Source organism: Drosophila willistoni, unplaced genomic scaffold (assembly GCF_018902025.1).
Source record: "Drosophila willistoni isolate 14030-0811.24 unplaced genomic scaffold, UCI_dwil_1.1 Seg531, whole genome shotgun sequence".
Classification (NCBI taxonomy): Eukaryota; Metazoa; Arthropoda; class Insecta; order Diptera; family Drosophilidae; genus Drosophila; species Drosophila willistoni.
The window spans coordinates 4,433,659-4,456,539 of NW_025814459.1; the positions used below are offsets into that span (position 1 = coordinate 4,433,659).

Below are 22,881 nucleotides of genomic sequence, written 5' to 3' on the forward strand. Positions count from 1 at the left end.
TGGCACTTTCGGTGTTATTGCTTACGTTAGCATTCGGTGGGGTCGGCGACACCACCGAAAAGTACGCGTTGTTGCGTTGGACCGAGAGTCGACGCTCACGTTGTTGTTGTAAAATTAGTTCTTGTAGCTGTTGCTGGTGGGGATCGAGAGAGCTTAGGCCCGAATTGGTGGACATGGCTTTTGTAAAAATTACGCACTTTGTTGTTGTAACTTAGTATTTATTGCTATTAGAGCAATCTAATAGCAATATGATTGTAAATAGGCGTCTCTGAGGCGACTGAGAGCCCTACACAAATTTTTGCAAAGCCAGTCTTTTTATACCATACACCCATAGGGTGAAATGGTATATTAAAGTCGCCAAAATGTATGTAACAGGCAGAAAGAAGCATCTCCGACCCCACAAAGTATATATATTCTTGATCAGGATCAACAACCGAGTCGATCTAGCCATGTCCGTCCGTCTGTCCGTCTGTCCGTCCGTCCGTCTGTCCGTCTGTCCGTCTGTCCGTATGAACACCTAGATCTCAGAGACTGTAAGAGCTAGAGCCACCAAATTTGGTATGTAGACTCGTGTAGTATGTAGAGTGATCAAGTTTATTTCAAATTTTTGCCACGCCCCTTTCCGCCCCCGCAATTTAAAAAAAGCGTTTATCTCAAAAACTATTCCAGATAGAGACACCATATTTGGTATGTATATTCGCTTAGTAAATGCACACATTTTGTATGTATAAAGATTTTGGCACGCCCCTTTCCGCCCCCGTAATTTGAAAAACTTGATTATCTCTCGTATTTTTTTACCTTATACAATCAAATTTGGCACACTTAAATTTAATACTAATATCTAGCAAAATACCAAATTTGATCAAAATCGGACAAAAAACAGTCGAGATATGCATATAAACGTTTTTCCATAAGGCCGGAGTTGGCCGTTGACTGGTGGGGGCGCTAGGGTGCTCGGGTGATTGAGTGAGCGAGATACTAAGATATGCTTGTAAGAAGCATGTGAAAATGCATTTGTTTAATAAAGTTGAAATATTTGCTTTACTGGTGTATGGTATACCTAAGTCGGCGAGACGACTTACTTACTTCATTTTTTTTACACTCAATATTTGCGGAGTGCATTAAAAAACACGTCTGCACACGGCGGCAGTTAAATAATTACAAATCAATTCGAATTTTCGAATGATGGCAAAAAAGTTATTTGTTTGGTGGATACCGGCGCAATCGTAACTATCATGAGACGAGACAAATACGAGGAACTTTTTCTGGATCGTCAGATGTAAAATCACGTCGAAAAATTGTTTAGCCTTGGAAATGTTGTTACAGAGGTTATAGGCAAGGTTACTACTACAGTCAAGGTAGATGGATTGAGTACAGAACACACAATACTGATCGTCCCTAACTCCAAATTAGATGCTGATGTTCTAATTGGATACAACATCGTCAGAAAGATTACGGTGATGATGGATCCCAACGGACGTACATTTAGCTTTCATGCTGATGAGAAAAACCAATTCAACGTTTTAAATGTGGTAAGCTCTGTAAATGTAATTGATGTAGAACCAAAATATGCTGATTCAGTCGCTGCAATTATTAAGGATTTTAAACCGAAAGATAACCAGTTAAGTTGCACGATAATGTTAAGTATACTGCCAAATTGTAAAAATATCGTATTTACAGAAAATTCCAGTCGTCTATCAGCAAATGAACAGACAATTGTAAAAGATCAAGTAGAAGAGTGGCTAAATACTTTACAGTCATGGATCTTAAGAACGGATTTTTCCACGTTGACATAGAAGAAGAAAGTCGTAAATGTATAGCATTCGTGACAAAGCAAGGCCTTTTTGAATTTAATAAAGCGGCTTTTGGGTTTTGTAATTCACCAGCAGTTTTTGTTAGATTCATTTACTACATTTTCCAGAAGTTGATAAATGCAGGAATTATGGAAATTTATATTGACGATATTGTGGTATTCGGATCTACAGCAGAAAAATGTTTGAGTAATGTTAAGACTGTTTTGGAAGGAGCACGACAATATGGTTTACAGATTAAATGGTCGAAATGTTAGTTTCTAAAAATAAATTTTCTGGGACACGAAACGGAGATGGAGTAGTATTTCCGGGTAAAGAGAAAGTCAACGCAGTCAAAAATTTCCATTTGCCGAAAAATATCAGACGTGTTCAGGCATTTTAAGGACTAACAGGGTTCTTTAGAAAATTCATTCGAGATTATGCAATAATAGCAAAACCGCTGACCCCGTTGCTAAAAATAGATGCAGAGTTTGGAATGGACAGTCCTCAAATAAAGGAGATTGAAAAATTAAAAGAAAGTCTGATGAATGAACCAGTTCTGAAAAATTTCAAACACTCAGTTAAAACGCAATTACATGTAGATGTCAAAAAACGGATTTGGTGCTACTCTCTGATAATAAGTGGCACCGTGTATTTTATTGGGGCAAAAAAAAAACAAGTGATCAGGAGGAAAAGTTACACAGTTATTTTCTGGCTACGAAGAAGTTGCGCCATTATTCTGGTGACAGACTGTGCCGCATTTAAAATGACAGCGGTGAAGAAGGATATGCCCCAACAGGTCGTATAATGGTTGATACCCTTGGAAGATTTTTTTTGTAAATTAGAACATCGTGCCGGCTACAGGATGAAGCATGCCGAAAGCTTAAGTCGCTTTCCAGTTATGATTGTTACAACAGAAGTACACGCGCAGATGCTATGAGCACAAAATAATGATGATAAGTTTGCAGCAGTATTAGAGATTTTACAACACAAACTGTATGCCGATTTTAAAATTAAAAATAAACTTTTGTATAAGCAGGTCGATGGATTGGATTTGTTGGCAGTCCCGAAAAGCATGAAGAAGGAGATAATAAGGAATACTTACAACTTTGGACATATGGGTGTTCAAAAAATAAAGCATGCTATTCAACATGCTATTTTTTGTCTGCATTTGGACAAAAAAGTTGGTCAGCTCATCGCAAACTGCGTTCAGTGCATAACACACAACAGAAAATTGGGCAAGCAGGAGGATTTTTAGCATAGCAGCATATTAGCATATTAGCAGTCGTAGATGGCTTCTCTAAATATACATGGCTATATCCTACAAAATCGACAGGTGCCTCGGAAGTTGTTAAACACTTGACTGAATGGGTTACAAGTTTTGGGTATCCCCGTCGTATCATCAGCGATAGAGGTGCCGCATTCTACGTCTAAACATTTTAAGGCATTTTGTACGAACTTTATAGTTCGATCTTATGATCGAACACGTCGAAACAAGTATAGGAGTTGCAAGAGGAAGCGGATAAATAAAGAAATTCTAGAGGCACAGACCAGATACAAACGCCATTACGACCAGTAGCGACCTAGTAAAGTCACACAGTTCACGTCGAACAAGAATCTGTCGAATAAATTCATTGGTCCATACGAAAGTCAAAAAATGTGCTGAGTTACAGGTTCTAAATCAGAAGTCCACCAGTGAAGACAACATTAAGCTTTGGCGTTATATGGAGAACAATGATGAAAGCGATCTCGAAGGATCATCTGCAGTAAATGATCTTCAAAATGACCGAATGTAGTGTCAATGGGTACATATGTGCGGAGCGATGGCAGCCCTGGATGCGGTGTACCGAAAGTTGCTTTAGCTGTTTTTAAAGTTGTTAAAGTCGTAAAGTTGCCACGTAAAGTTGTTATGTCAAAGTTCTTTTTATCCCAATTCTATTCAACTGACTATTTTGCTATCTAACTATTAATTAACAACCATTATTGTATACACACAATAATTATTACATGAATAGCAAATACTACAAATTAACCTAAAAAATCACAATCAGTTTCTTTTTTGGAATTATTTAAAAAATTGAATTAAACATTATAAAATGTTATATATCAGTTTAGGTTAGGTGCAACAGGATAATATGCAATCAGAGTCCAACATAGACCTTTCGTAGTCCGTAGTGTAGCTGGATTTGTAGAATACCTATCGAGGGCTTATATCTGTTAGGATTCGGGATTTGGCCAGGAGTTGGTAGATTATTCGTTTGGCCGCATTCTGAAGCCCTTATGTTGTTGTCTGGGCAGCCCCAGATGTTATGGTGCCAGTTGACATCTGTACTGTGAAAAAAAACAATAACGTTTTTATTAAATTCTACAGAAATCATATGCTTTAAAATATATTTTGACTTTGGCTTTAATTTTTTTTTAAGCACCAGGAATACCCAGCTTTTTTGACAAACCTCCATTTTAAAGCTTAAAAAATTCTAACATATGCTATTTCAATTTTTCAAAAAGATCTATTTAGAAGCTATGATTTTTGCCATGTCACTATGCGTTGTATGTTCTGAACCTGTTGGAAAGAGAATGTACGGAAGATAGAGCGATAGACCAAGTGCGCCACCTTGGTGCAACAGCTTTTCTGTTGCAAAGGCTCTATAAGTTTACAAACTTATAGACAAACACCTACAGGTGTAACTTGCAAATTCATGTCTGATTCTGAACATCAAAACCCAGCCAAACGCTATAAAACCCTGCCTATCGAGGAAAACTGATGAAGAATTTTATATTTATTCGAATGCTGTTTGTATTTCGAATGTTTTTCGCAGAAGATGAGCTGGTGTGAAAAGTTTGCATTATATCATATAACAAATAGCTTTGTTTTTATCTTTACTTTCTAGAGAGGTCGCGGTTTGCCTGCCTTAGGAGAAGTTTTGCTGCTGGTGAGCGAGTACAATGCCATTCTGTGAGAATTGTTCAATGTCCGGCTTGTTAGCCTGTACTCAGGGTGGTTGTAAGTAAAAGTAAATGGGGTGTTACAGCCCCAGTATTGGCTCAAATGCCACCCAGTTTTAGGTAAGAGTAAAAAGTCTATAAGGGCCATGCATCACTTGAGGTCCTGTTAGCAGCTATCAGTGTCTCTGCAGAAGTCCTTTTACGCGGAATCCTGTAGGTTAAAGAATAAAATTAATAAAGCCAGGCACTTTGCGTGGGTCTCCTGGCCAGTATTTTGGATTCCCGAGACACAATCCACAGCGTTGGAGAGTTGCACAAAGGTTTGCATTCCGTTAGCATTCCGGTGTGGTTCCAGAGAAGTTGTAGATAACTGTAGTGTTAATGTAGTTAGGACCTTCTTTGGGCTTTTTTTAATTTTCTTTCTTCCATACAATAGAAGCTGAAGATTGTAAGTTGGGTGCACTTTGTTGGAGTTCAATTTTAAGAAGCGGCTGTGGGACTTTGTTCTATACGTGGTAATCAATAAATTTCGTAAAGGGAAAACATTTAAATGGCTGCATCCAATCAATTTGTATAGTACAATTGATTTGGTAAGTGACTGCGAAATATAAGTGCATACAGACAAAATACATAAATACTATAATAAAAGTAGCCTTTTGTTAATATTTTTTTTTCTACAAAAACTTTGTTTTTATACAAAAAATTTACTTGATTGCTTTAGTCACCATTGTTATTAAAAAGAGCTTACAATTGAAGTACACACTACAATATGAAATAAAATGCTCATTGTTCATGGTTACATTATTTTTTTTTTTTTTACAGATGATGCTATTGGATCTGCAAGCTTACTTTTTTTTTCTGGACCAGTTGGATTACTCTTTACCATTAATTTGGTTTTATTTTTAATGACAATGAAATATTGCAATAAAGTAAAAACCGAAATATATAGGATGCAAAGCTCAGAGATGGATAAGCCTGCACTAAAAAGTCGTTTCTTTATTGACAAGACTCGTTTTGTAATGAACACTAAGTTGTGCATCGTTATGGGCATAACATGGCTTTTGGAAATTGTCAGCATTCTATTCTATGACCATAAAAAAACTTTTTTCTGGTCAATTAGCGACTGCTTCAATGTACTTCTTGGAGTCTTTGTATTTTTTATTTTTGTATTTAAAAAGCGAATATGGCTGGAAGTTTTAAAAAAACTTGGTGAGTATTTTATGTTTTGTTATTACTAAGTGTATTAAACTAAAAAAATCCAAAAGAATGGATTTGCTATCAATAAAAGTAAAAAACTTTTTATTTTCGAAAAAACTAAGATTTTAAGCACTGCACCTATAACGATATACATACCTACAGGCCTACGTAAGGCTGTCAGAGGTATTATTTGTAGCTCATCTACAAAAAGTATAGTCAGAGAGGGGAATCACCAATTTTTATTAAATTTCGTGTTCTTCTATGATACCCAACTATAATTTGAGGCTGTGTCAAATAATACAAGACAGTCATCTATATTTATACCCTTGCAGAGGATATTGTAAATCTGGTCTGATGTTTGTAACGCATAGAAGTATACGTTTCCCACCTCGTTACATATATTCTTGATAAGCATGAAAAGCTAGCATTGGCAATATAAGCACCACCAGTTACATGTTGCCTTAAATGATCAGTAGTAACATGTTACGGCAATTAGGGCACGCAACATACAATCTGGCACAATATGTTCGATTCGAACCACATGCGACCACAATCGTGGGAAGCTCGGAGCGCTAACAAGGGCCACTGACAAGTGTGCTGGCGAGGGAGAAGGAAAATGAGTATGCATGCACTCTAAATGAAAGTGAAAGTGAGGTTATAGACGGGTGCAGTTCATCCAATGAGGGCCATGCTTCTCAAATGGATGGCAAGCAGAACATTTTACATTTTACATCGATTCTTGATATAAATCGATTAAGTTAATTAATAATTGGTTATGTACATTGTGGCGCGAAAAGAAGTGACAGAATGATGAGAAGACATAAGGTGAGAAAGGTTGTTAAAGGATTGGCAAAGAACACGTGAAGGTTCGTAAAGAGAGTAGTTAGTCAGACATCTACTAAGATATATGTGAAAAAAAATTTTTAATCCGACGTGAGGGAACACAAAATTAGACAAAATAGAGTAATGAGATAGGAACGGAGACAAACGACTGAATGCCATAGAAGAGCAATTTGAGGCATTAAGGTGTAAATTATAAACGTGGCACCAATCACAGAACACATCGAGATCTGATTGCAAGTACTGTTGGAAAGAAGGATCATTATAGGAGTAACAAATCTTGACGTCATCCGCAAACATGAGCAAGCACGAATGAATAAATAACAGTGGGCCCAGATGACTGCCATGGGGGACACCTGAGGTTACTCGAACAGTTTTATATATTGGTGAACGAAAAGTCACCGTTTGGGTTGTACTAATAACATACGATTTTAACCAAGCTAATAGTTTCGGGGAAAATCCCATAATGTTAAATTTCGTAAGAAGCATAGAATGATCAACCGTATCGAAAGCCTTACTAAAGTCGGTATAAATAACATCAGCTTGGCACTTTTTAGGGAAGCTATGGTGCACAAGGGTAGTCAATTCTAAAAGGTTGGTAAGCGACGAACGACCTTTCATAAAGCCATGCTGACAAGGACAAAAAATGCATCTGGATAGGTGTTGAAGGGAAGACGTTACAATATTCTCAAACAGCTTAGGTATTGCGGAAAGTTTGGAAACGCCACGGTAGTTAAAAATATCCGATTTGTTGCCCTTTTTAAAAAACGGAATAATAAAAGACTCCTTCCAAACATCAGGAAAGCTACAAGTCTCACTCAATATAAAGAATAACCGAGATAAAGGCTTATATAGGGAAATCGAACGGAGGAAGACGTCATATATGATAAGTTTGAGATTATACAGTCTTCAGTCATACTAGGAAAAAACATATAATTTAAATGTGGGAGTGAGAAAGGATAGGATGTGGGATGCGAAACAGTAGTAGAATAAGTCGACTGAAAGAATTTAGCAAACAGATCTGCATTATCTGAATCATTATTAGCAGTCTGGTCACTAAGTCTGAAGGTGGAAGATAGTAAATTAGAGCGTCGTTTAGAATTAACAAAGTTGTAAAATATTTTGGATTTCTTATAGAATTCAACCTTACAGCGCACGATATTATTATTGTAGCATTGAGTGCTTAAAAGACAAAATTGAGATTTGGCTATACAGTAATTTGCATAGTCAAGTCGCGAACCAGTTTTTTTAAATCTTTTAAAATATCTCGTTTTAATGTTACGGAGACTAGACAGCCTACGTGTGAACCAGACCGGCGCACTGGAGACGGTAGAAAAATTCACATAAGAAACACATTTATCACTTAGAGAATTAAGAGCAGAGTAGAAAAAATTAAAATGACCAATCAAAAGAGAAAATAAGGCTATTAAGAAGATTGAAATTTGTTTTACGAAAACATCTGCGACGAGAATTTGCGTTGTTTTTAAATGAATTAGTAACGGAATTGTAAGAAATAGTAAGTTCAATGGTACGGTGATAGGGATCTTCAGGTTTCACTAGGGGTTGTGTTCGGCATACAGCACTAACAGTGGGATCAGAGACAAAGAGAAGATCAATGTATTCTTTTAGAATAGTTAAGTAAAAAATTCAACCGATATAGCGGACATTCAAGTAGGCTATCAAGAAAAACATGTTGAGATGAAGGAATTAAGAAAGATAGATTATCATCAACCAGCCAAGAAATATTGGGCAAGTTAAAATCACCAAAAACTATAAAGAAATCACGATCTTTAAGACGACTAAAAATAATTTGCAAAGCATCAGCATGGTGCATGTAGATCATGATATGAGAATTTGGAAGAATATGGTTAGGTTGCATTCATTTGTTCGATGTAGCAGAAATAGACTTAGCACATGATCGTGTCTCCTTATATGAAGCAAAGGGGAAGCCGGAATGCCAGGAACCTTGTTTACGACCTTGTTGTTGTTGAGGTCCATGTCCCGTTTATTATAGCTCTTTTTTTTAAAAGTTATAAGATGAGTTCCGGTGGTGTGTGACGTGGGGCCGTCATCCACGCTGATGCTCTCAACTTTATCCTTTCGTCAAATAGGTTGGGCCCCATAAGAGATACCAACGACTGCTGTGTAAAAACAGCCAGGAATACAACCACACCTCTAACAACTGCAATCTTAGGTCAGTGTGTGTTGGCTGCGGCGAACATCATGAAGATGGCATTTGCACCAAGGACAGAAACAACGTCTCACTAAGACTATGCAGTAACTGTGGAGGGAACCACACGGCCAACTACAGAGGATGTCCTGTCTTTAAGGATCTTAAATCACACCTAAACGGGTGCAAACCCCCAGCTGGACCAAAGGTCACCTACAACGCCTCCAAAACTACACCGGGGGTATTCTTCGCCAAGGCTGTTAGATCATCTAACATGACTGCTACAACCTTAACCATTTTTATGACGTTCATGCAAAACTGCATGCACGAACTGATGCGGAATCAAAATCCTCTAATACAGAAGCTTACCGATAATAAATAATGGCTTCCTTACGTCTATGTCTTTGGAATGCTATCTCCAAGCACAAAAATGAACTGCTACTATTCCTAGACTCAAGTGAAATCGACGTCATGCTGATATCGGAAACACATTTAACATCAAAAAATAATTTTCAAATACCAAAATATATCTTTTACGCAACAAATCATCCAGACGGAAAAGCTAATGGCGGGACTGGTATCCTAATCAAGAACAGTATAAAACACTCGTTCCTCCACAGATTTGTAACTCAGCACCTACAAGCAACTGCTATAACCGTCCAAACCAGCTGCGGCAACACTACATTGGTTGCCCTGTACTTCTCACCACGCTTCTCAATCTTTGAAAAGGAATTTAACGATTTCGTTAACACACTCGGACATCGCTTTATTGCAGCAGGGGACTAAAACGCCAAACATAGCCTCACCAGCAGCAAAACTTCGCCTAAGGCATGCTAATCGCAACCTCTCCAAGGCGTTAAGACAAGAGAAAAGCTGGGCTCAAAGGAAATACATAGAAAAGCTCAGTCCAACCAGCACTAAACATCCTCTGTGTAAAGCCCACCCAACTTTAAGCGCTCCTACAGGACAGTTTCACCGATAAGGAGTCTAACCGGTGGATGGCCCACAGTGACGAAGAGAGGGCATCCGTATTGGCCACACATCTTAAAATGGTTTTCCAGCTAAATCCAACATCAATCTAATTTGTACTTCCCCCTTCGAGCACATTAACGGATAGTACTCGGAACTCCAATTGGATGAGATCACTGCAGTTATTAAAAACCACTTAAACCCAAAAAAACCCCCTGGCCATGACCTGATCACACCGAAAAAGATCCTGGAACTCCCTATCATTGCCATACAATACGTCTGCAAAATGTTTAACGCTATAATAAGAATTGGCTACTTCCCAAGAGCGTGGAAAATGTCCACTATTATCATGATTCATAAAGTGGGAAAGGACAAAACCCAGCCACCATCCTATAGGCCAATTAATTTGCTGCCATGTCTTTCGAAGCTTTTTGAAAAGGTCCTGCAGATCCGACTAAAGTCATTTCTGGCATCAGAGAACACAATCCCTTCACACAGGTTCGGCTTCCTCGAAAAACATGGGACAATTGAACAAGTCAATCGCATAACATCCGAAATACGAACAGCATTCGAACTAAAAAAATACTGTGCGGCTGTCTTTCTCAATGTTGCCCAGGCTTTCGAAATAGTTTGGCTGGAGGGTCTGATGTTCAAAATCCGGCAAAAACTGCCACAGTACACCCACAAACTCATGGAATCTGACCATTAGAATAGGAAGTTCGCTGTAAGATGTAATAGCTCCGTCTCGGCTGACTTTGAAATCAAAGCTGGTGTACCGCAAGGCAGTGTAATCGGCCCATTGCTCTACCTGCTGAACACTGCAGACTTGCCAACGAGTTTAGGACTTACAACGTTCACTTTTGCCTATGACACGGCAATCCTCAGCAGATCCAAATGCCCAATACAAGCCTCTGCAAAACTAGAGGAACACATTAAGGTGGTAGAGGAATGGCTAGCAACCTGGCGTATCCGGGTCAACGAGCAGAAATGCAAACATGTTACATTTACGCTTAACAGAAGAAACTGTCCAGCTCTAATGCTAAACAGCGTACCTTGGCAATAATATTTTTACTTTTTAATTTTTCTTTCCCTGCAACTTAAATCATCAATACACAAACAAAACATTATTGTTCTATTTATCCGATCAGATTCAAATTTTGCAATCTGAGTTTTTATATCCAATACTATCATAGTAGTAAATATCATGGGGATACACCAATTTTTATGAAAATGTTTCTTCTAGATCTATATGATATAGTGGTCCGATCCTGACAATTTTCATACTTTGTCTCACCCTGGTAATAAAAAGCCCCCCAAATTTCATCCTGATAGCTTTTAAGATGGCTGAGTAAAATGCATACGCACCGACGGACAAACGGACAGACGGACATTGCTATATCAACTTAGCTTCTCATGCTGATCAAGAATATATATACTTTATGGGGTCGGAAACGACTTCTTCTGTGCGTTAAAAACATCTGACCAATTATAATAAGTTTATAAAATGTACATAAAATATATATTACAGTGAACGAATTTTTATTGACAATCAGCAACTATGATGTCAACCGAGAAGATTTATAGGGTATTCATGATCTATGAAACCAAGAATGTATATACCCTACCAATTTGGCCGAAATCTAGGGTATTTTATCCAAACGAAACGAAAATGTGTGTACCCTACCAAATTGGCAGAAATATAGGGTATTCGATCAAACGTAACGAAAAAAGTTTAAACTTTATCTCTATTTGTATGTATGTATGTAGGCATGTGCAATACGAACCAACTAAACGGTAAGCATGTACCAGATTGCTAGCGAGGCAAGAGCGGGGCAACAAAAGCGAATTTTTTGTGGTTGGCAACATGAAAAAAATTTTACTGCAAGCACCGACGAATAATTTTTATGGTAGTATCTTAACCAAAAAAAATTGGAATCTAACGAATCGAAAATTCGCTTTTTAACAATACAAAGGTAAATTAGACCACAAATTAGTTTTTTTTTTATTCATTTATTTCTTTATTAAGCAACAAAATAGAACAGAGATGAAAGACGTTATAGGGCTAACAACAAAAGATAGGGTAAAGAATAAATATGAGGGAAAAAGGTGGGTAACAGAAAAAGGAAGAAAATGGGGGAGACACTGCTTTGGCAACTTGGGCGGCCGGGATCCTGCGGTACTTCCTCGAGGGAATTGCTTCGCAGGATAGCTGCTACCTCCTATGCCACTCCAGGTCCAGCCCTGCAGCGCTCGGCTAAGCGCAGCTCGCGGATTGTTAACGCGGCGAAACTGTTCACCGCCTCCCACATGCTCTTTCTCTCCATCATAAAGCGTCTGCACACGAACAGGATGTAATGCGCGTCTTCCACTATTTCGCCGGGGCAGACCGGACAGCATTGAGAGCTATCGTGCCGAAAACGATGAAGGTACTTTCGGAAGCGCCCCTAAGGAACTGGGTCAGGTAGAAATTTACCGTACCATGTGTCCTTTCTGTCCACTTCATTATGTTCGGGATTAATCTGTGGGTCCACCTGCCTTTATCAGACGCATCCCATCTAGCCTGCCACAGGTGGATGCTTGCGTCTCTAGCTTCCGATCGCGCGCCGCGCCTGGCCAGAGATCCACGCTCTGTAGCTGATATTATTTCCGCCTCCTTCGCCTGTAGGTCGATAGGCAAGACTCCGGCGATCACAAATGTCGCTTCGTCTGATACCGTTCGAAACCCCGAGCAGAATCGCAGCGCGCTTAGCCTGTGCGACGATCTGATCCCTCTGCTATAGCTATCTCCGCTCATGGCGCGTGCCCAGATTGGGGCCGCGTATAAAATGATCGACCTGCAGACTGTCATTAGCAGCTTCCTGGACTCCTGCTTGGGTCCCCTCGTATTCGGCATGATCCTTGAGAGGGCACGGACGGTCGCGGCTGCCTTTTCGTTTACATACGCCATGTGCTCCCTAAAGCAGAGGCGGTTGTCGATCCATACTCCGAGGTAGCGAATCGCACGCTTTGATTGCACCGTGTTTGTGGCACCAGGATTGTGGCGGTCTCTACAATCTATCGGGTACTAATCAGCACCGCTTCGGTTTTTTGGGCTGCCAGCGTACGGAGCTCATCCAACGCATGATGGTCGCTATGGCAGAGTTCGCCCCATCTTCGGCCTGTCTGATGGTCTTACCCACCACTATGAGGGCCACGACGTCTGCGTATCCTATTAATTGGCAACCTGCAGGCACAGCCAGCCTCAGGACGACGTCGTACATGGCATTCCATAATCTTGGGCCTAGGACAGAGCCTGGTGGTACTCCAACCGAAACATTGTACGATTCGAAGCCCACGTCTGACCTATACACAAGTCGCCTGCCGTGGAAGTAGCTCCACACTATGGCGCGCAGGTAGGGAGGAACGCTGAACGACTGAAGGGCATCCAGAATACGCCCCCAGTCCGCCGTGTTGAATGCATTTTTTACGTCTAGCGTGACGACGAGGCAGTATTTCTTCGAGCCGCCTTTCCACCTCGAGCCCTTGATCGCCTGCGAGGCCGTGTCTACAACCCTGGCTATTGCGTCTGTGGTGGACAGGGCCTTCCGGAAACCGAATTGGTTCGGTGAGGGTCCGCCACCATCCTGAATCGCCTGCTGCAGCCTTGAGCACACGATTGACTCTAACAAGCACCAGTTTCTAGAGCTTCCACCTTGAAGGGAAAGAGCCCTCTCGCAGGCACTAGGTGTAGACTTCAGCAAATAATTATCTCTGTCATCGCAAGTTATATGGCGAAGTTTGGGATTCCGTCTGGGCCGGGGGCTTTGCCGTTTTTCAGTCTCTTTGCTGCCGCACGTATCTCCTCTCGCTCAATAGGCTCTACTGCGAAGGGGACAGTGCTGCTGATCCGTCGACTAACTATTTCTCCTCCAGTATGCGGGAACAGTCCTGCAACAATGCCTTTAATTGGATCCGTTGGTGGTTGCTGCTTCGAGGCATAAATTCGCTTGAACACGAGTTTGTATGCCCTGCCCCATGGGTAATTTTCCGCCGAGTCGCATAGGTCAAGGAAACAGCTCCGCTTGCTTGAGTGGAATGCCTTCTTGAGTGCTTTCCTAGCTGCGCAGAAAGTTTTCCTCAGGATGGGCCAAGAGGAGTCGACGCTTTTTCTGGCGCGCTGATACCGCCGCCTTGCAGCGAAGTAGGATTGCCGCACTCCGGAGATCGTCTCATTCCACCAGAAGACCGGGCGGTGGGGACCTGCGTAGGTCCTACTTATGCTCATACTAGCGTCGCATGCCGAGAGGACTGCGCTAGCCAAGCAATTTGCCTTATTTTCAGCGCTGTCCACCTGAAGTGTCGCCTCGTTTAGAGAGCTTTTGAAAGGACTCTCTCTTATGCTGCTGGCTCTGTACGCTTTCTCTTGCGGGATTGGCACTGGCAAGATTTCTCTGGAGCCGAGAACGGTCGCTGGCGGTGTAGAAATTGTTTACTTCCCAGGTTGCGTTTCGGCACAGAGAGCTGCTGACGATCGTTGCGTCACCGAGCCATAGCCCGCGCGGTTGAAGGTATATCTACCGCCACTGTTTAGCAGGGTTATGCCCAGTTAGGCGAACGCTTCCAGAACCGCTCTCCCCTGGAGTTGGTATAAGTGCTGCCCCAATCCACTGCCCAGGCGTTGAAATCACCGGCGATAAGGCAGGTTGTGTGCAACCGGGCGTCAGCTGCCAGCTCGTCGACGGTCCCGCAGAATTCATCAAAAGAAAGACTCGGGGGAAAGTAGCAACTGTATAAAAATATCTTGCCTATGCAGCCACGTATGTAATGCCTCGCAGCCTCCACTTTCGTCAGGGGGGGCACATCGTTTGAGTGCTGCAAACGATGATGGCGGCCTTGCTTGATCCGCTGCACACGCTGTTTCCGCTGGGTTTTATCCTATATGGTTCGCTAGCAAGGGCCACATCGCTCTTCTGTTCCACTAGAGTCTGCAGCAGAAGGTCCTGGGCTGCCTCGCAGTGGTTTAGATTTGGCTGTAGGAATCTAATCATGCTGCGTCCGGGAAAGCAGCACATTTGGTCCGCTCTTGGAAGCTGATGGGCAACGCTGGCTGCCGGCTACATGCGCTCTATTGGCTATGCCTTGGGCCTCGCATAAGCAGCAATTATACCCATTTCTGCAATCCTTCGCTTTATGGTCCTTGCCTCCACACCTTAAGCACCAATTTGTCCTGTCGACTGGGTCTGAGCATGCAGCGGCAACGTGACCAGAACCAAGACATCTGTAGCACCTGACAGTCGCCGAGTTCAGGCGAGTGCGGCACACAGAATACCCAATCTTGAGATTGCCAGCCTTCAAGACGGCATCGGCCACATCTGCAGGGACACGAATCGTAGACCTTTGGCTACGCCGAAGGCCGGGCGCAGACTTTTGATGTCCTCTTACGTTACCTTCAGACCCAGCTGATTCGTAAGAGCCTGTATGATCTCCGCTCTAGTGGTTTCCCCGTCCAGATCCAGGACATCCACTCTCACCATATTCGACAGGGCTCGGGCCTCCACCTGTCCGGCTAGGGCTAAATAAATGTCCTGCCTCAAATCGCCTACCTTTTCTGCACCAGCTGGGTTCAGTTCTAATAGTAGGTCCCCTTTTGCTGTGCGTCTAACAGTGCGAACGTTTTCGCCCACTGCCATCAATTTCTCGTTCTGGCTACGTGTGACCAGTTTCAACATGTCGCTATAGGACAGGTTTCCTCGTCCTTGCACCAAAATAGCAGGTGAGCGTTTCCTTGGCAGCGACTGTTTAACTGCTCTCGCTGTCCTTGGCGGAACAGTCTCCCATAACGCACCACACGAATCGCGTGGACAAATACACAATAGAAAAAACAGACAAACAAATAATAATATAGCTGTCTATGAACTAAATACGAAAGGACAGATGTTTTAAGTATATTAATAGAAAACTCTGAGCCAATTACAGGGAATAGAAGGTTGTAATCAGAGCAGAGGTACCTAAAAGGGTCATGCATGGCATAGTTAGAAGAACAACGACTAAGGGTAAAGATATCCAAGGACGTCTACTCCGTCTACATGGTATCGACAGATTTACCTGAGCTAATAACTCAGGCGAGTCAATATCACCAATTAGGAACTTGTGCATACAAATGACACCCACCATAATTCTACAGTTAGTTAAGGAAGGAAGGTTAACCAAAAGAAGTCTTCTAGAATACGAAGGCAAATTGACATTGCGATCCCAGCCTAAGCCACAAAGAGCAAGTAGCAAGAACTGCTTTTGAACGGATTCAAGTCTAGTCTGGTGCGACTCATATTGAGGTGACCAAATGCAAGATCCATACTCTAAAATAGGACGAACAAGCAAAGTAAAAAGAACTTTAGTTGTATAGGGGTCGTCAAATTCTTTTGACCATCTTTTAATGAAACCCAGAATACTCATGGCCTTTGGGACCGTGGTGGAGATATGGGTGTTAAAATTTAACTTATGGTCCATAAGTACGGCCAAATAATTCATATTATTTAGGACTATTGTTTAGAAAATAAGTGACCAGTTGAGGAGAGTTACGAAAAAAAGTCATAACCTTACAATTGGTAGTGTAAAGATTTAGTAGATTAAACTGGCACCAGGATTGAAAGTTTTTAAGATCAGCTTGTAGCCGACTAAATAAATCTGCATCTTTATAAGTAAGACAAAGCTTAACATCGTCAACATACGTCAGCAAACTCGAATGAACAATGACTGATGGAAGATCGTTAATGAATAATGTGAAATGCAGAGGGCCAAGATGACTACCTTGAGGTACACCAGAAGTCACAGGAATGGAATCGGAAAAATAACTTTTTGCCAATTTTAAAATGAGTACACATCCAGGAAGACCATCTGGCCCCGGATAATAAACAGGTTTAACTAGTTTAATTTCGCTAAGAACAGAACTTTCATCAATCACTGGATTGAAAATGCAATTAGCCTATTTTTAAATGTTAAGGATACGGACTTGCTCGATATTTCGTTGAGGAATAAGTGGTTTTGAAAAAACTCGCAAACATATCGGCAATTGCCTGATCAGTGCTCGCTTTTTTATTTTGGAGAGACAAAAAAGATGGGTGCACAGAGGTCTTACGTTTAGAATTAACAAAATTATAAATAATTCTTATAGCATTGTGTATTAAGCATCATGAATTTTGAACGAGCGACTATATACAGAGCGTAATATGATGAACGATGTGTTTTTTGAGTATTCGAGTATTCACATTTTTCAAATTGGATAACTCTCGAGAGAACCAGGGAGGTGTGTTAAGCCGCTCCAGCCTACCAAGAGGCACACAAGCATCAAAGAGTGAATTGAGATAATCATAAAACTAGCGAACAGTTGAGTTCGTATCTCTACAATTGTATAGATAAGACCAATCGGTATTAGTAATGTTTTCATTAAGGCTGGCAAAATGAGTCTTACGAAAGCACCTAGTTAGACGTAATTCATTTAAACCATGTAATGGTGAAAGCAAGGGCAGATAAATTTTTAAATTTAATGTAAGATGAAATTTGTCTTTGGGAAAAACAAATGGTTCGATCTGTGAAAGAAAGCAAGCGACCGGGTGCCATTAGGTTGATAATATTGAAAGTGGACACGTCTGTGTCAGTCGATTGTATTTTCTGGATTGATTCTTTATTCCAAAGTATTATATTTTAATGCGTATATGTTCAATTATTTATACTTGCAACAAAGTGTTACAAGTTGCGCTCTTTGTATTAAATGATTATTTGTATGAATATACTACACCTCCCCTTTTTAGAAAATAACGTAATATTATGGTGTTATTAAAACTATTATTATTATATTATTATAGTATGCTAGGAATTGTTTTTAGTTTGTGTCTGGCCAGACAAATATTCTTTCTGTTGTTTTTCGAAATTGTATCAATTTATTTTCAATAATAGATAAATCCACAAAATTTTTATACATATATATATATATTTTTTTTTTTTTTATTTGTAATTACTGTTGATATTATATATTTTTTTTAATCTATCTGTTTGTACTGTTTGTATCTTATTTTTATCGTTTCTAATTTTTATATTTATATTTTTACCTATTTCTTCAACATCGAATGGTCCTAAATAGACTGAATCAAGCTTATGACCAGTTTCGTTTTTTAAGAAAACTTTGTCTCCTAAAAAATTAAAATAGAAATTATTTTAAAATCTGATACTTTCTTATCATTTATGTGGGGTTTTATTTACGAGTTAATTATAGTCTAGGGGGTTTATATGAAAATACGACTTAATTGATATTACAAGATATGGAATGATAATCGACGTTTGGCTCGGTATGAATAAGGCGTCCGTCTATGACGCTTTGATTCTCGCGCCCGACATTAGCTCTCGACTTTTAGTGTCCGACTTTGACACACGACTTTTAGCACCCGTCTATGGTACTCGACTTGACCTTGCATCCGACTATAACGCAAGACCTCAAAACACGTCCGCCTTGTTTGACGCGCAAAAACCAAGAAGTCTCGTCGTCATCTCTTTTTCGTTCGTCATCCCTCTTTGATCGTCGCTTCTCACACGCTCACGTCTTCTCTTTGATCGTTGTCTTGTCTTCGTCTTCGTGTACAGTGGGATTGATGCACATCGCAAATGCACATCCCACATTTATTTCTTTTTGCCTAATTTTATTATTTTCTAAAATTATTCTAGTTCTCTTATATGCGTATTCTAATCTAAATTTAGAATAGTCTTTTATATTATATATTGGATCTATAGTATTAACGCTATTAAATTGAATTGGTAGGTTACTTTGTCTGCCAAATAATAGTTTATATGGACAATAATTATGTGTTACTGATGGTGTTGTGTTAAAACAATACACAAAATACTATAACCATATGTCCCAATCAGTTTTATCTACTGAAATATATGAACGAATGTGCTGTTATATTCTGTTCCCATGTCCGTAATGAACGTCTTCATTGGACCGTACTTCAGAATAAAAGATTCGAATATGGCCTTTGATACAGTTGTTGCACTTTTGTTTGCAACAGGAATTGCTACTAAATACTTTGTCAGGTCACATATTAATGTGATTGCGTATTCATTCCCATTTTCCGAACGTGGTAGTGGACCAATTGTGTCTACTATCACTCTGTCAAAAGCATATTGTGGAGTTTCGGTTACAATCATAGGGGATCTGTTATGTTTCGTCGTTTTCGACGTCAGGCATTTTGGACATCATGTCATGTTTTTCCAATAATATCGTCTCTTTATTTTTGCAATTGTTTTATTAATGCCTGTATGACCTCCTTGAATTGGATCTTCATGGAATGTAGACAATATAGCTTCTTTTTCTTCATTGTTTTGGATGAGGGTCACCACTTCCAAACTACTCTTAAAAATTGTAAAATTTTATTGCCTATATTTTTGAAAGATTCTATTGAAATAGTTTCAAAGATCCTTTCGCTCGGTGCCACTTTGACTTTGCTGATACTAAGTATACCGGCTTCTTTTTCGAGCCTTCGAAAAAACTGACCAAAGTCGAGAATTCCATTGGTATACATATCGCAAATGTCAATTCTTGCTATAACTTTCTTGCCATGTTTGAATGTGGTCGAAGAATCAGTTATTCGCAAGGTCACTACTTTTCGTACTTCGTCATTTACAATAACGTTATATACGTTGGGCTTGGAAGCTTTTTCAAGATTTTGCCTTGGCAATAGTTCTTGCTTATTTTCTGCGCAGAAATTGTTTTGTCTACTTTGGTACCTGGTAGTGACTTTCAGGATTTTTTTGTTCATGTCAATTAGATCGGATATTGTTATCCTTGATAGGGCTTCTGCCACAAAGTTATCTTTACCTCTCAAATACTCTACTGTAAAGTCGTACTCTTCTAATTCGAGTCGCATGCGTGTTAATTTAGAACTAGGATTAACCGTAATTTAGATCTGTGATCAGTTTTAACTGTAAAGTGTTTGCCATAAATATATGGTCGAAAATGTGTTATTGCCCAATGTATTGCTGATAATTCTTGTTATGCAGTACTTTTATTGCTTTCACCTTTAGTGAATTCTCGTGATGCATATGCAACTGAGAAAGGAGTCCATTATAGTTTTGAGTTAAAACAACTCCACATGCGTGTTTGCTTGCATCCGTCATTATGCAAAATTCTTTGCTATAATCTGGGTACTGTAATAAATTTGAAATGCTTTTTCACACTCTGTTGTCCATTCAAATGGGACATTCTTTTTACATAATCTCGTTATGTGCCGTGAATATTCGGCGAAGTTTTTTATAAAACGTCTATAGTAAGTGCAAAATGCAATGAATCTTCAATGAAGATTCCTTTATCTGTGCACCTGTGACCTAAAAATGTCACTTAGTGCATAAAAAATGAACATTTTTCTGCATGTAATTTGAGATTGTTTTTACTACAGAGTTTGAAAACATCTGTTAAATTTTTAATCATATGTTGTTCAGAACAACCAATAACGATTAAATCATCCATATAAAGGAAAGCTTGCGAAGGCTCAAGGCCTGAGAATGCTATTGTCATCATTCTCTGAAATGAATTAGGCGCTATTTTTAAACCAAATAGTAATCGCGTGAAGCGATATGAACCATTTCTTGTCGAAAAAGATGTTTGTTCTTTTGTTATTTTGTTCAATTAACTTTCCAACTTGACGTTGGATTTCTTCTACTTGGCTATGCGGACATCGATAATTATATACATATACTGGCTCATCATCATTAAGTCTTAATTTTTGCTTATAATAAAGTAAGTAAGTCGACTCGCCGACTTGGGTATACCATACACCACGTGATACAAATATTTAAAATTCCGAAAACCAAATGTATGTCTATTGAATTGTTTTAACATGCCTCATAACCATATGCGTTCTCGCTCACTCTACAAACACATGAGCACTCTATCGCCACTAGCCAACGGCCAATTCTGCCCTTATGGATCGCGTAGCAAAATACGTTCATACGCATATTTTGCATGTTTCTAGTGCGATTTCATCAAAATTTGGTAGTTTGGTAGAAATAGATAAGAATAATTAGTCCGCCAAATTTAATTGCGATGGTCAAAAAATTGCAAGAGCCAATCGGTTTTTTCTAAATTATGGAGGCGGAAGTGGGCGTGGCAACTTATTGCAATATATATATTCTGCGCGCATACTAAGCCAGTATATATACTAAATTTGGTGTCTTTAGCTTTGTTAGTTTTCGAGAATATCAGTTTAGTTTAATTTGCGGGGGTGGAAATGGGCGTGGCACAATTTTTAAATAGTCAAAATCTGCGCGTCTATTAAGCTAGCTTACATACCAAATTTAATGTCGGTAGCTTTCATAGTTTTTAAAAAATCTGTTTCATGTAAATTCCGGAATGGCGGAAGGGGCGTGGCAAAAAGTTGGAACAATTATTTTCTGCGCGCTAACTAAACGAGTATATAAACCAAATTTGATGTCTCAATCTGTTATAACTCCTAACAAAGAAAATTTTTCTCTTTCCAATTCTTTTCAACCACCAGCCGATTGTGGTAATTTTTACATTTTTGGTCCCACAAAACAGAACGAGAAAAAATTTCCGTTGTTAAGTCCTCAACATTTATGTTCGGACTCGAACTCATGTTAGCATTTGCTTCGTTGGACTGTTTATTTGCATTTGAAAGCAAATACACAAAAATATAAAGTGTTTGCTTCAAACTGTTATTAAAGCTTGAGTTGCGCAAAAACATTTTTCAACCAAAAACCAACTGTTTTTTAAGCTCAGAACGCAACGAAAACACACGTATAACAGCAGCTGGATGAAGCGATAAAGCGATTCAGAATCGCTTTCTCGCAACTCGCTTCAACTTGTCGCTTTGGCTCTCTTCTCGCTTCGCTTGCACTCTGACATGCATTCAACGATTACATATATATTTGAATGCAGAGCTTTCTCGCTCATTGTCGCTCAATATTATCGCATTGCTTATCGCTTGCACTCTGACATCAGCCTTAAGAAACGAAGCTAGTTTTTTGACACACCAGCAGATGCTGAGGTGGCAGGAATAGTATTAGTTGTTGTTGTTGGCAGGCGAATCGGTTGCCGATTTTTCTTTTTTACAGTATATTCCTTAACTATTATATATTTCGGCCAAAAATCTTCTCGACATATAATGTCGAAGATATTGGCAGAAACACTCATTTTAAAAGACGAAATGTCCCGGGAATAAGAAAATTTAAACTTTTCCACCGGAATATTCGAAACGTTAACTTTCTTCCGAATATAGGCTATTACATCATCAGATATAAAGAAACAAATATATGTTTCTTTGGTGGTATGCCAACGAGAGGCCGCGGTCCCGAAGCGTCAGCCGCAGCAGCAACGTTGGACAAGTCACCCACTGCAGCAGTCAACTTGTTTAATCGCATTCACAACCGGGCTCTTAAACGATATCAATTGCTGTACATTAGGAGTGGACGGTGCATGAGACCGGTCGGAGACGATAAGAGACGCTGGCGGATCTACAGATACAGAAACACCCCAAGGACTGGTCATTTTACGTTTTGGAGACTCATTCATAAGCGATCAGCTTCTGAACTGAGTCTCCAATGCAGTAAACTCCGCTTAGAGTTTGTTAAAACCTGCCCTTAAAATGTCAAAACTATCTCTAGTCCGCCTCATGAATGAGCGCATCACATTCTCGACCTCCCGGCAAGCATCACATTCATATTTTAAGCCACCACCTTTAGCAATAGACTCCTTTATACTGCCTGTGTAACCTGCACACTTAACGTGAACCGCATTGTCACACAATCAACAACAAATATAATCATGGGAGTCAACCGCATTAGTGGCAACTATGCAATTATTTTTTGAGCAGACAGCCATTTTATCAAAAATTTAAACTTATTTTAAAAAAGGAAATACAAAAAAATAAAAATTGTAAAGGTAAAAAATCTGTATATAAGAATATACTGACCAGTTCTTTCACA

General features: G+C 39.7%; 1 protein-coding gene across 1 annotated transcript in view; it reads left to right on the forward strand.

Moving 5' to 3' along the window:
• LOC124461535 (G-protein coupled receptor Mth2-like) overlaps window positions 1–12,267 on the forward strand; it is an 84,115-nt gene extending 71,848 nt beyond the window's left edge. The window contains exons 2-3 of the mRNA XM_047013041.1: window positions 5,559–5,945; window positions 12,146–12,267. Coding sequence (XP_046868997.1) covers window positions 5,559–5,945; window positions 12,146–12,267 — 509 coding nt within the window. The remainder of the gene's footprint in view (window positions 1–5,558; window positions 5,946–12,145) is intronic.
• The last annotated feature ends 10,614 nt before the right edge of the window (window positions 12,268–22,881 follow it).